This window comes from Salmo salar, chromosome ssa12 (genome assembly GCF_905237065.1).
Source record: "Salmo salar chromosome ssa12, Ssal_v3.1, whole genome shotgun sequence".
NCBI classification, from domain to species: domain Eukaryota; kingdom Metazoa; phylum Chordata; class Actinopteri; order Salmoniformes; family Salmonidae; genus Salmo; species Salmo salar.
Genome location: NC_059453.1, coordinates 70,763,956 through 70,779,099, shown reverse-complemented (window position 1 = coordinate 70,779,099; position 15,144 = coordinate 70,763,956). Strand labels below are relative to the sequence as shown.

The following is a 15,144-nucleotide window of genomic DNA, read 5'->3' as shown; positions in this document are numbered from 1 at the left end:
AGTGGTTAGAGCGTTGGGCCAGTAACCGAAAGGTTGCTGGATCCAATCCCAGAGCTGACATGGTAAAAATCTATCATTCTGCCCCTGGACAAGGCTGTTAACCCACTGTTCCCCGGTATACCATCATTGTAAATAAGAATTTGTTCTTAACTGATTTGCCTAGTTAAATATTATTTATTTATATGATTAAAATGCCTACGAATTACTGTAAATCTGCTCCCTTTGTCTCTCAATCTGGGGTTAAACATATGGACACAACCTAAACAAACAGACCCTCATCATAGACTATAAAGATACACTGCTTCTGTTAGGATGTGGAGGCCATGTCAGAGGCTGAGCTGGTGACACCTGCTCCTTGGACTCCAGCGTCCGTCTGGTGGCAGTGCGACTCATTGACCTATCTCTGTTTCTCTGTAGAAGCAGCTAATCCCCTCAGACAAGGTGTCTTTGTAACAGAGTGGAGGCAATCACAGAGAACGATGAGAGTGAGTGTTACGCCATTTGCCGTGCTGCACGGCAAGTTAAGGAATTATTTCAAGGGAGATTAAGCAGTGTAAGGGTGGAGAGCGTGCGGCGGGAAAATGCTCTCCATGGTTAGCTGGCAAGAAGTTAATTTCTCACATTTCTTGGAGGGGGAAAGGTACAAGCGTCTTGTTTGCCACTTGTGACATATTGAAAACTTCAGGGTGGTTTGACTCCTCGCTTCCTTGCCAGTGGTTTTTAATTGCATTGGAAAGTGGCTACTTCTGATGGTCTTTCACAGCTGTTAATAATGTTGTTGTTCTGATGAATTTGCATCAGTTGATCAGCTGTATTTGGGAACACAAAGATGTAGACAGTGCATTCGCAAAGTATTCAGACCCCTTAACTTTTTTTGTTACGTTACAGCCTTATTCTAAAATCCTCATCAATCTATATACAACCCCATAATGACAAAGTGAAAACAGGTTTTTAGATTTTTTTGCAAATGTATTCAAAATAAAAGACAGAAATACCTTATTTACATAAGTATTCAGACCCTTTACTATGAGACTCGAAATTGAGCTCAGGTGCATCCCATTTCCATTGATCATCCTTGAGATTTTTCTACAACTTGATTGGAGTCCACCTGTGGTAAATGATTGGAAAGGCACACACCTGTCTATATAAGGTCCCACAGTTGACAGTGCATGTCAGAGCAAAAACCAAGCCATGAGGCGAAGGAATTGTCCGTGGAGCTCCAAGACAGGATTGTGTCAAGGCACAGATCTGGGGAAGGGTACCAAAACATTTCTGCAGCATTGAAGGTCCCCAAGAGGACAGTGGCCTCCATCATTCTTAAATTGAAGACGTTTGGAACCACCAAGACTCTTCTTAGGGCTGGCCATCTGGCCAAACTGAGCAATCGGGGGAGAAGGGCCTTGGTCAGGGAGGTGACCAATAACCCGATGGTCACTCTGACAGAGCTCCACCAATCAGGCCTTTATGGTAGAGTGGCCATACGGAAGCCACTCCTCAGTAAAAGGCACTTGGAGTTTGCCAAAAGGCACATAAAGGACTCCCAGACCACGAGAAACAAGATTCTCTGGTTTGATAAAACCAAGATGGAACTCTTTGGCCTGAATGCCAACGTCTGGAGGAAACCTGGCATCATCCCTATGGTGAAGCATGGTGGTGATAGTGTCATGCTGTGGGGATGTATTTCAGCAGCAGGGAGAGTAGTCAGGATTGAGGGAAAGGTGAACTGAGAAAAGTACAGAGAGATCCATGATGAAAACCAGCTCCTGAGGGGTCAGGACCTCAGACTGGAGCAAAGGTTCACCTTCCAACAGGACACCAACTCTAAGCACACAGCCAAGACAAAGCAGGAGTGGCTTCGGGATAAGTCTCTGAATTTGAGTGGCCCAGCCAGAGCCCGGAATTGAACCCAATCGAACATCTCTGGAGAGACCTGAAAATAGCTGTGCAGCAACGCTCCCCATCCAATCTGACAGAGCTTGAGAGGATCTGCAGAGAAGAATGAAAGAAACTCCCCAAATACAGGTGTGCCAAACTTGTAGCGTCATACCCAAGAAGACTCGAGGCTGTAATCGCTGCCAAAGGTGCTTCAACAAAGCACTGAGTAAAGGGTGTGAATACTTATGTAAATGTGATATTTCTGTTTTTATTTTTAATACACTACCGGTCAAAAGTTTTAGAACACCTACTCATTCAATGGTTTTTCTTTATTTGTACTATTTTCTACATTGTAGAATAATATTGATGACATCAAAACTATGAAATAACACATATGGAATCATGTAGTAATCCCCAAAAGTTTTAAACAAATCAAAATATATCTTATATTGAGATTCTTCAACTAGCCACCCTTTTCCTTGATGACAGGTTTGCACACTGTTCATATTCTCTTAACCTGGAATGTTTTTACAACAGTCATGAAGGAGTTCCCACATGTGCTGTGCACTCGTTGGCAGCTTTTCCTTCACTCTGCGGTCCAACTCATCCCAAACCATCTCAATTTAGTTGAGGTCGGAGGATTGTGCTGGCCAGGTCATCTGATGCAGCACTCCATCACTCTCCATCTTGGTCAAATAGCCCTTACACAGCCTGGAGGTGTGTTGGGTCATTATCCTGTTGAAAACAATTGATAGTCCCACTAAGCCCAAAGCAGATGGAGTTGTGTATCACTGCAGAATGCTGTGGTAGCCATAACACCTCCTCCTTTTATTTGTATTTTTTATTTCATCTTTATTTAACCAGGTAGGCTAGTTGAGAACAAGTTCTCATTTGCAACTGCGACCTGGCCAAGATAAAGCAAAGCAGTTCAACACTTACAACAACACAGAGTTACACATGGAATAAACAAACATACAGTCAATAATACAGTAGAAAAGTATATATACAGTATGTGCAAATGACGTAGGATAAGGGAGGTAAGGCAATAAATAGTCCATGGTGGTGAAGTATTTACAATGTAGCAAAATATAGCAAAAGCCTCCCTGCTTTTCGGTGGGAAATACAATTGTGGAGATCATCCGTTCACCAACACCGCGTCTCACAAAGACACAGCGGTTAGAACCAAAAATCTCCAATATGAACTCCAGACCAAATGACACATTTCCACTGGTCTAATGTTGATTGCTTGTGTTTCTTGGCCCAAGCAAGTCTCTTCTTATTATTTGTGTCCTCTAGTAGTGGTTTCTTTGCATCAATTCGACCATGAAGGCCTGATTCACACAGTCTCCTCTAAACAGTTGATGTTGCGATGTGTCTGTTTCTTGAACTCTGTGAAGCATTTATTTGGGCTGCAATTTCTGAGGCTGGTAACTCTAATAATCTTATCCTCTGCAGCAGAGGTAACCAGTTTAATCATAGCGCTTGATGGTTTTTGCGACTGCACTTGAAGAAACTTTAAAAGTTATTGAAATGTTCCGTATTGACTGACCGTCATGCCTTAGAGCCAAATTAACAAACAGATTACCGACCATTTCGAATCCCACCGTACCTTCTCCGCTATGCAATCTGGTTTCAGAGCTGGTCATGGGTGCACCTCAGCCACGCTCAAGGTCCTAAACGACATCATAACCGCCATCGATAAGAGACATTACTGTGCAGCCGTATTCATCGACCTGGCCAAGGCTTTCGACTCTGTCAATCACCACATTCTTATTGGCAGACTCGACAGCCTTGGTATCTCAAATGATTGCCTCGCCTGGTTTACCAACTACTTCTCTGATAGAGTTCAGTGTGTGAAATCGGAGGGCCTGTTGTCCGGACCTCTGGCAGTCTCTATGGGTGTGCCACAGGGTTCAATTCTCGGGCCGACTTTCTTCTCTGTATACATCAATGATGTTGCTCTTGCTGCTGGTGATTCTCTGATCTACCTCTACGCAGACGACACCATTCTGTATACTTCTGGCCCCTCTTTGGACACTGTGTTAACTAACCTCCAGACGAGCTTCAATGCCATACAACTTTCCTTCCGTGGCCTCCAACTGCTCTTAAACGCAGGTAAAACTAAATGCATGCTATTCAATCGATCACTGCCCGCACCTGCTCGCCCGTCCAGCATCACTACTCTGGACGGCTCTGACTTAGAATACGTGGAGAACTACAAATACCTGGGTGTCTGGTTAGACTGTAAACTCTCCTTCCAGACTCATATTAAGCATCTCCAATCCAAAATTAAATCTAGAATTGGCTTCCTATATCGCAACAAAGCATCCTTCACTCATGCTGCCAAACACACCCTCGTAAAACTGACCATCCTACCGATCCCCGACTTCGGTGATGTCATCTATAAAATAGCCTCCAACACTCTACTCAACAAACTGGATGCAGTCTATCACAGTGCCATCCGTTTTGTCACCAAAGCCCCATACACTACCCACCATTGCGACCTGTACACTCTTGTTGGTTGGCCCTCGCTTCATACTCGTCGCCAAACCCACTGGCTACAGGTTATCTACAAGTCTCTGCTAGGTAAAGCCCCGCCTTATCTCAGCTCACTGGTCACCATAGCAGCACCCACTCGTAGCATGCGCTCCAGCAGGTATATCTCACTGGTCACCCCCAAAGCCAATTCCTCTTTGGCCGCCTTTCCTTCCAGTTCTCTGCTGCCAATGACTGGAACGAACTGCAAAAATCTCTGAAGCTGGAGACTCATATCTCCCTCACTAGCTTTAAGCACCAGCTGTCAGAGCAGCTCACATATCACTGCACCTGTACATAGCCCATCTGTAAACAGCCCATCTATCTACCTACCTCATCCCCATACTGTATTTATTTATTTATCTTGCTCCTTTGCACCCCAGTATCTCTACTTGCACATTCATCTTCTGCACATCTACCATTCCAGTGTTTAATTGCTGTATTGTAATTACTTCGCCACCTTGGCCTATTTATTGCCTTAACCTTATTACCTAATTTGCACTCACTATATATAGACTTTTTGTTTTCTTTTGTTCTACTGTATTATTGACTGTATGTTTTGTTTATTCCATGTGTAACTCTGTGTTGTTGTATGTGTCAAATTGCTACGCTTTATCTTGGCCAGGTCGCAGTTGCAAATGAGAACTTGTTCTCAACTAGCCTACCTGGTTAAATAAAGGTGAATAAATAAATAAATAAATAAATAAATGATGGACTGTCATTTCTCTTTGCTTATTTGAGCTGTTCTTGCCATAATATGCTTGGTATTTTATCAAAAAGGGCTATCTTCTGTATACCCCCCTGCCTTGTCGCAACACAACTGATTGGCTCATTAAGAAGGAAAGAAATTCCACAAATTAACTTTTAAGAAGGCACACCTGTTCATTGAAATGCATTCCACCTCATGAATCTGGTTGAGAGAATGCCAAGAGTGTGCAAAGCTGTCATCAAGGCAAAGGGTGGCTATTTGAACAATCTCAAATATAAAATATATTTAGATTTTTTTAACACTTTTTTGGTTACCTCATGATTCCATATGTGTTATTTCATAGTTATGATGTCTTCACTATTATTCTACAATGTAGAAAAAAGTTAAAATAAAGAAAAACATTTGAATAAGGAGGTGTTCTAAAACTTTTGACCGGTAGTGTACATTTGCAAAAAATGTTGCTTTGTTATTATGGGGTAGGTGTGTAGATTGATGTGGGGGAAAAAAACGATTTAATCCATTTTAGAATAAGGCTATAATGTAACAAAATGTGGAAAAGGTCAAGGGGTCTGAATTCTTTCCGAATGAACTGATGTTAGGTATTTGTTGAGTGAGGGTGGAGTGTGAAATGGACCATTTTAATGTTCTGCTAAGCATTCAAAATGTAATGAGTACTTTTGGGTGTCAGGGAAAATGTATGGAGTAAAAATAAGATAATTTTCTTTAGGAAAGTAGTGAAGTAAAATTAAAAGTTGTTAAAAATATAAATAAAATAAAGTCAAGTACAGATACCCCAAAAAACTACTGAAGTAGTACTTTAAACGTATTTTTACTTAAGTATTTTACACCAATGTGTTGTGTTGGTTGTTGGAGCTGTGATGGGTATTAGTTGATTGAGGGCGGAGGGGGTTGTGTTGGAACTGTGTTGGGTATTGTTGAGTGAGGTCTGAGGGGACTTGTGGACTGCTGCGCATAGACACAGAGCTGACCAGGTGTCTGAGCACAGGGCCAGGAGGACGTCAAGATGTTTAGACTTCGCCTCACACTCCAGGGATTCTTCTGGAGCTGTTGAGAGAGAGGACTGAAATGATTCTGCTCCCTCCCCCTTTCTGGCGAAGACACATAATTTCTTCTCAGTGACGGGTTTATAGCTAAATGTGCAGTTTTATAGCTAATCTCATGCTATTCTACACATTTTGCCATTATAAAGCTGAGATAGATAGAGTTTAGCATTTTTAAAGCTAAAATATATGTGTTGTTGACTGTGATAAAGGCACTGGATTATGAGTTGACTTGTTTGCTAAATTAACAAATTAAATAGTCCATGGCATGGTGTATAGTATATAGCCATAGAAGCACAGTTACATATGCCTCAATACAGTCATATTTGTTAATTATATGGGGTTTGGCTCTCAGTTAGTTCTTTTTGGCAACCCATCTCATGAGAGTGAATGTCATTCCAATTAATCTGTTCTGTTATATTTCATCAAATCTTATTAACCCAGTGCACTGCTTGCTACAAATTCTCCAGTACCAGACAAACATTGACACACCTCATTTCTCATAGGAGAATGTTTTATTTTACCTTTATTTAACTAGGCAATTCAGTTAAGATCAAATTCCTATTTTCAATGACAGCCTAGGAACAATGGATTAACTTCCTTGTTCAGGGGCAGAACGACAGATTTGTACCTTGTCAACTCGGGGATTCGATCTTGCAACTTTTCAGTTACTAGTCCAACGCTCTAACCACTAGGCTACCTGCCTTCAATGCCAAGAGTGTGCAAAGCTGTCATCAAGGCAAAGGGTGGCTATTTGAAGAATCTCAAATATAAAATATATTTTGATTTGTTTAACACTTTTTTGATTACTACATCATTCAATATGTGTTATTTCATAGTTCTGATGTCTTCACTATTATTCTACAATGTAGAAAATAGTAAAAATAAATAAAAACCCTTGAATGAGTAGGTGTGTCCAAACTTTTGACTTGTACTGTCTTTGATGGTGTTTGCATGTTAAAAAGGACAAATAATGTCCCTTTTGGAACACTGATAAGTAACTAGCATAAACATTGGATATGCTTAATCTGATTGGGTGGGCCTGGCTCCCCAGGGGCGGGGGCCTGGGCCATGCCTATGCACCTGATAGGCACTTCTGTTAGTTTGAGAATATAAAAGAACATATGTTCAATGCAAATTAACCCAATGTAACGTCATGATTTGTGAAAAGTATTTTCTTCAGCTGTCAGGACGCATTTCTAAACAACTCAGCTGCCAGGTCGAAAATCAAAACAACTCAATTGGCTAGTTCAGCCATCTGGCAAGAAATGAGCGGGTCGTAACTTGATCCTACTGCTATGATTTGATAGAGCGAGGCCGTAACTCTGATCCCTTTCACATCTCTCTCTATTGCTCATATCATTTGTTGCTGTTTACTTCTACTATGATAACTAGATCAATGGCGATGACATTTGCTACCAATCCATAAATGTACATAATATCTAACAAGGAGAGTGAGGGTAGGAAAGAAGATTGAAACGATGATGCACATTCTGTCTGACTCAAATCTGCCCATAGTTCGAGAAGTGAGAACACACCCACACTGATCTACAGCTTTCTTGGTCCATAAACATGCAGGAAGATTCTTAGGTAGCTTTACCTATTGACAACCTTTATTTAGGCATTTTTAAACACTTCCTTCTTTCCCTATTACGACAATCACCAAATATGACGTCGACACAAGCCTTATTATTAGTGAATTAAACTAATATTTGCAACAGTTAGATTTTGGTCACTGTGTCAGTTGACTCGTTTCTCAATACAGCACCTTTCTGTTGTAGAATGAGCTACAGTATCTTACTGCTTGCTGATGATTTTCCCAGGTAGACATTCCTCGACATTATGCAGTGCTCAACCGGTGAGTGGTGGCTGGCATAGCAGATGTTTTGCTATGTAGAGGGACTATGGGCAAAGCCGATAAAGAAGGACTGGTAGACTATAACATAACATTATCGGTCATTCTCTAGTTTTCTTTACATCAATGGCTCTATTTTCCAATGTTCCCATCTCTGTCTCCTCTCATGCTGATGTAACCCACCTGTGAAATCAATAGCTGGCTGTTCATTATGAAGCTGTCTAGCATTGAGAGGAGCTGCTGTTACCATGACAGATGACACCTATAGCTAGAGAAAAAAACACCTGTCGAGATCATGAGTAACACAGACATATTGGACATTTCCTTATGCAGAATGTTGAAAGGAAAAATAATTAGTTTTTAATTGTTTTTCGAGGAAGGCATTTACAGATTGCCAAACTATTTTCTCCTTTTGCTGTAGTTTAAAAAAGTACACTGATTTGTTGGTAGTATATCTTGTCACTCATTTTTATTGCCCATGTTGAACTGCACACCACCTCAGATCTTTGGTTGGCATGTCGTTATTAATAATAACAGGCACATACGTGGCCCATATATGGCTCCAAAAAGGACTGGGAGTGGGAATTGGTCATGCAGCTGCCGATCGGATTAGATTAGCAGAAAAATGCCGATCTGGCAGAAACTACATCTTTTGAGAGGTTCCTGTCTAATCGCCTTGGAGAAGAGCGGGCATTCCTGCCATGATTAGGTGTTCCGTACATCTCCTCTCCCTGAGCCTTAGTACTGCTAGTGCCAACATGGGTGTGTGCAAACACAAGCGTCAATCCTCTGGTACTCTGTAGCCGTCACACTGTAGCCTGCACCCTTCTTAATGGAGCGAAACATGAGGCTTGGCTTGCTCTCCTGTACCTTGCTGTGTAGTGTACAGAGATCCTACACACTACACACACACACACCTACACACACACACACACACACACACACACACACACACACACACACACACACACACACACACACACACACACACACACACACACACACACACACACACACACACACACACACTAGCTTGGAGGTGAAGGAGAGAGAGGATGTGAGTTATATGAGTGTGTAGAATGCGATGCCTACACTTCTGTGCTGGATTCACGTGGCGTAGGCTACCTAGTGGTTTGAGGTGTTTGTTTATTCCAATTCCACGGATTTCACACGTCTCAACGAGATAAGTTGTTCGACTCTGGGGATTTAGCCAGATAGGGCCGTCTCTCTCCTAGATTGATGTCCTACAGCCTGTGGCTCTCTGTCTCACCTCATGCTAATAGTACTGGATGCATGATCTTTGTCTGTGTGGAGACATGGGCCATATATTCAGTTTCAGAGCAGATTGTTATGTGACCATGGGGGTGGGGGGTTGATTATGTCCTATTTATTTATTTCACTCAGGGTTAAACTATCCCAGCTGATTCATTTTCTCCCAAAAACATTACGATTACTTTTTTTTCACATGGTAATGTGCCTGAAAGCCACTCTCCTCCTTGAAGAGAGCCAACTGGAGGAGGGAGCCCTGTTAGCGTGGTTAATGTAACAGCAGGAACATCAAGGTCCCTCTCAATCAGGTGTTAACAGGGAACTGAAGAGGCCCTGATAGGTCAAACTGTCCCACTGCAGATGTTGACATTCTGTGACAGCAGCCAGGTGCTTCTGCTCCTCTTATCTCTTCTCCTCTTTCTTTCTCTCCGTCTCCGACCCCATCCATCCCGTCCCGGTGCCATCCTCCAGCTGTGTGTAGCTACGGCGTGTGCTTCAACGGGGGCCAGTGTCGGGAGGGCTCCCGCTCCAGCTCCCAGCTTTGTGACTGTCCTGCTGGCTTCAATGGGCCCAGTTGTCAGTATGGTGAGTACAACATTTACATTTACATTTTAGTAATTTGGCAGACGCTCTTATCCAGAGCGACTTACAGTAGTGAGTGCATACATTTCATACTTTTTTTTTTTCTGTTTCTGTTTTCTGTTTCTGTTTTCTCTGTTTAATGTACTGTAGTTCCTACATTATGTCCTGCTGTTCCTGTCCGTGTCTGTGTCCGTACGTGGGTCGTTCTACCAATTTGGGGCCTTTTTGAGATGTGTAACTTGGTGAAAAAAACTGTTTGATTTTACCTAATTTTAACATTCTGCCATAAAGAACAAATGTTCAACTTAATAAAAAACACATTTTCCCATCTCAAAAAAAATACTATAGGAAGTTCCTATTAAGTGCCAAATATAGTAACAGGGTTGACCGTAACAGGGTTGACGATAACAGGGTTGACAGTTTAATCTTAAATCAGCCATACATCTCTATGTGACAGGAAAAATTGGAATCTTATTGTGTGCAACAGGGAGGGGCAGTTGAATGCAAGCTTCACAAAAAAAATGAAATTGTTAAAACATTTCTAGCCTGTCTATCTATGGGTTACAACAGGGTTGACGTGTTATGCGTCACTCACTCAGTTTTCCACCACAAAACACCAGCAAATTACCAAAAATAGTACAAACAGCTCACCTGCTTTTACACTACAATTTGTCTATAGATGCTCAATGTTTCTTGAAAAAGATTGGAGGAAAAAAATGAATTGTTTTACGATATTAAAATTACAATTCAGATAATAAGATGGCGCCAGAGCAGAAGGCAGACGTTTTACGTGCCCCCAACCGATTGTTTTTTGTTTGTTTGTTTATCTGCGTTGTTTGTAACTAGTTTCTTTAACTAATTTAGTACATAATGTTGCCACTCCTGTCTCTTATGACCGAAAATAACTTCTAGACATCAGGACTGAGATTACTCACCACGGACTAGCAGAATCCTTTTTCTTCTTTCACGACTCTGACAAGCCCGAGGTGAAGGATATACGGCTCCCTCAGGAACAGGCCCCGACCCCTGTGACCTGCGTGAAGAGGAGGTGGAGAAAGAGAGGCTGGAGAGCGGGCTGCCTTCTGAGAATTCGGAGGCGATCGAATAACCCCCCACTTCCCTCAATTTTGCTAGCAAACATGCAATCTTTGGACAATAAAATGTACGAGTTACAGGGAAGATTAAACTACCAATGGGACATTCAAAACTGTAACATCTTATGCTTCACGGAGTCGTGGCTGAACGACGACAATATCAACATACAGCTGGCTGGTTACACGATGTCCGGCAAGATAGAACAGCGGCGTCTGGTAAGACAAGGGGCGGCGGACTATGTATTTTTGTAAATAACAGCTGGTGCACTATATCTAAGGAAGTCTCGAGCTATTGCTCACCTGAGGTTGAGTATATCATGATAAGCTGTAGACCACACTACCTACCGAGAGAGTTCTCATCTGTATTCTTCGTAGCTGTTTACATACCACCTCAGTCACAGGTTGGCACTAAGATTGCATTGAATGAGCTGTATTCCACCATAAGCAAACAAGAAAACTCTCACCCAGAGGCAGCGATCCTAGTAGCCGGGGACTGTAATGCAGGGAAACTTAAATCAATTTTACCAATTTTCTATCAGCATGTTAAATGTGGTCCAGAAGGAAAAGAACTCTGGACCACCTATACTCCTCAAACAGAGACGCATACAAAGCTCTCCCTCGCCCTCCATTTGGCAAATCCGACCATAATTCCATCCTCCTGATTCCTGCTTACAAGAAAAATTAAAGCAAGAAGCACCAGTGACTAGATCAATAAAAAACTGGTCAGATGAAGCAGATGCTAAGGTACAGGACTGTTTTGCTAGCGCAGATATGTTCCGGGATTCCTCCAATGGCATTGTGGAGTACACCACATCTGTCATTGGCTTCATCAATAAGTGTGTCGATGATGTCGTCCCCACAGTGACCGTACGTACATACCCCAACCAGAAGCCATGGATTACAGGCAGCATTTGCACTGAGCTAAAGGCTAGAGCTGCCGCTTTCAAGGAGCGGGACTCTAACCCGGAAGCTTATAAGAAATCCCGCTATGCCCTCCGACGAACCATAAAACTGGCAAGCATCAGTACAGGACTAAGATCAAGTCATACTACACCGCTCGTCGGATGTGGCAGGGCTTGCAAACCATTACAGACTACAAAGGGAAGCACAGCCAAAAGCTGCCCAGACGAGCTAAACTACTTCTATGCTCGCTTCGAGGCAAATAACACTGAAACATGCATGAAAGCACCAGCTGTACCGGAAGACTGTGTGATCACGCTCTCCGCAGCCGATGTGAGTAAGACCTTTAGACAGGTCAACGTTCACAAGGCCGCATGGCCAGATGGATTACCAAGACGTGTACTGTGAGCATGCGCTGACCAACTAGCAAGTGTCTTCACTGACATTTTCAATCTCTCCCTGTCCGAGTCTGTAATACCAACATGTTTTAAGCAGACCACCATAGTGCCTGTGCCCAAGAACACTAAGGTAACCTACCTAAATGACTACTGACCTGTAGCACTCACGTCTGTAGCCATGAAGTGCTTTCAAAAGCTGGTCATGGCTCACATCAACACCATCATCCCAGAAACCCTAGACCCACTCCGTTTGCATAACCGCCCCAACAGAACCACAGATGATGCAATCTCTATTGCACTCCACACTGCCCTTTCCCACCTGGACAAAAGGAACAACTACAGTTGAAGTCGGAAGTTTACATACACTTAGGTTGGAGTCATTAAAACTCGTTTTTCAACCACTGCACACATTTCTTGTTAACAAACTACAGTTTTGGCAAGTCGGTTAGGACATGACACAAGTCATTTTTCCAACAATTGTTTACAGACAGATTATTTCACTTATAATTCACTGTACCACAATTCCAGTGGGTCAGAAGTTTACATACACTAAGTTGACTGTGCCTTTAGAAGCTTCTGATAGGCTAATTGACATAATTTGAGTCAATTGGAGGTGTAACTGTGGATGTATTTCAAGGCCTACCTTCAAACTCAGTGCCTCTTTGCTTGAGATCATGGGAAAATCAAACAAAGTCAAGGTATTGGAGTGGCCATCACAAAGCCCTGACCTCAATTCCATAGAAAATTTGTGGGCAGAACTGAAAAGCCTGTGTGCGTAAGGAGGCCTACAAACCTGACTCAGTTACACCAGCTCTCTCAGGAGGAATGGGCCAAAATTCACCCAACTTATTGTGGGAAGCTTGTGGAAGGCTACCTAAAACATTTCACCCAAGTTAAGCAATTTAAAGACAATGCTACCAAATACTCATTGAGTGCATGTAGACTTCTGACCCACTGGGAATGTGGTGAAAGAAATAAAAGCTGTAATAAATCATTCTCTCTACTATTATTCTGACATTTCACATTCTTAAAATAAGGTGGTGATCCTAACTGACCAAAGGCAGGGAATTTTTATGTCAGGAATTGTGAAAAACTGAGTTTAAATGTATTTGGCTAAGGTGTATGTAAACTTCCGACTTCAACTGTATGTGAGAATGCTATCCTTTGACTACAGCTCAGCGTTCAACACCATAGTGCCCTCAAAGCTCATCAATAGGCTAAGGACCCTGGGACTAAACACCTCCCTCTGCAACTGGATCCTGGACTTCCTGACGGGCCGCCCCCAGGTGGTAAGGGTAGGTAACAACACATCCGCCACGCTGGTCCTCAACACAGGGGCCCCTCAGGGGTGCGTGCTCAGCCCCCTCCTGTACTCCCATGACTGCATGGCCAGGCACGACTCCAACACCATCATTACATTTGCAGATGACACAACAGTGGTAGGCCTGATCACCTGAGACCTGGCCGTGTGTGTGCCAGGACAACAACCTCTCCCTCAACATGATCAAGACAAAGGAGATGATTGTGGACTACAGGAAAAAGAGGACCGAGCACTCCCACATTCTCATTGACGGGGCTGCAGTGGAGCAGGTTGAGAGCTTCAAGTTCCTTGGTGTCCACGTCACCAACAAACGAACATGGTCCAAGTACACCATGACAGTCGTGAAGCGGGCACGACAAAACCTATTCCCCCTCAGGATACTGAAAAGATTTGGCATGTGTGGGTCCTCTGATCCTCAAAAGGTCCTCAGATCCTCAAAAGGTTCTACAGCTGCACCATAGAGAGCATCCTGACTGGTTGCATCACTGCTGGTATGGCAACTGCTCGGCCTCCGACCGCAAGGCACTACAAAGGGTAGTGTGAATGTCCCAGTACATCACTGGGGCCAAGCTTCCTGCCATCCAGGACCTCTATACCAGGCGGTGTCAGATGAAGGCACTAAGAATTGTCAAATACTCCAGCCACCCTAGTCATAGACTGTTCGCTCTGCTACCGCATGGCAAGCAGTACCGGAGCGCCAAGTCTATGTCCAAGAGGCTTCTAAACAGCTTCTACCCCTAAGCCATAAGACTCCTGAACATCTATTCAAATGGCTACCCAGACTATTTGCATTGCCCCACCCCTCCCCTCCCCTCTCCACACCACTGCCACTCTCTGTTGTCATCTATGCATTGTCACTTTATTAACTCTACCTACATGTACATATTACCTCAACTAACCTGTGCCCCCGCACATTGACTCTGTACCGGCACCCCCCTGTATATATTGTTATTTTTTACTGCTGCTCTTTAATTACTTGTTACTTTTATCTCTTATTCTTATCCATATTTTTTGAAACTGCACTGTTGGTTAGGGGTTCGTAAGTAAGCATTTCACTGTAAGGTCTACTCACTGTAAAGTCTACACCTGTTGTATTCGGCGCATGTGACTAATACAATTTTATTTGATTTGAGTTCACGTTACAGGGTTCACCTTAAATTCGGGGACAGGTTTGTTTTTTGACCTTAAAATGAATCCCTAATCACATTTAATAATTTAATAAATACAATGACTTTGTCATGGCAACATAAATAACTAGAGGAAGGGAAAGGGGATACCTAGTCAGTTGCACATCTGAATGCATTCAACCGAAATGTGTCTACCGCGCTTTACAATGATGGTGAAAACTTGGATAAATGCTTGGGTTAAGTGGGTTAAAATCTTCCTTGAAGTTACAGAGAGTGCACAGAGAGACATGTTAAAATGCAGAACTTTGGCACGTTAGCAAGTCTTTATTCAAATAAAAAATAGGATTTATTGGATTTTCCATGTGGTCTATATTAAAGGGCACTTCAATTAATATAACTAGGTTTGCAAAGCTACTGT

General features: G+C 42.8%; 1 protein-coding gene across 1 annotated transcript in view; it reads left to right on the top strand.

Annotated features, from left to right (window-relative positions):
- The window catches only part of LOC106565913 (multiple epidermal growth factor-like domains protein 6), a 106,151-nt gene that overhangs the window by 10,857 nt on the left and 80,150 nt on the right, over positions 1-15,144 (top strand). Inside the window, exon 4 of the mRNA XM_014133599.2 lies at positions 9,776-9,889. Coding sequence (XP_013989074.2) covers positions 9,776-9,889 — 114 coding nt within the window. The remainder of the gene's footprint in view (positions 1-9,775; positions 9,890-15,144) is intronic.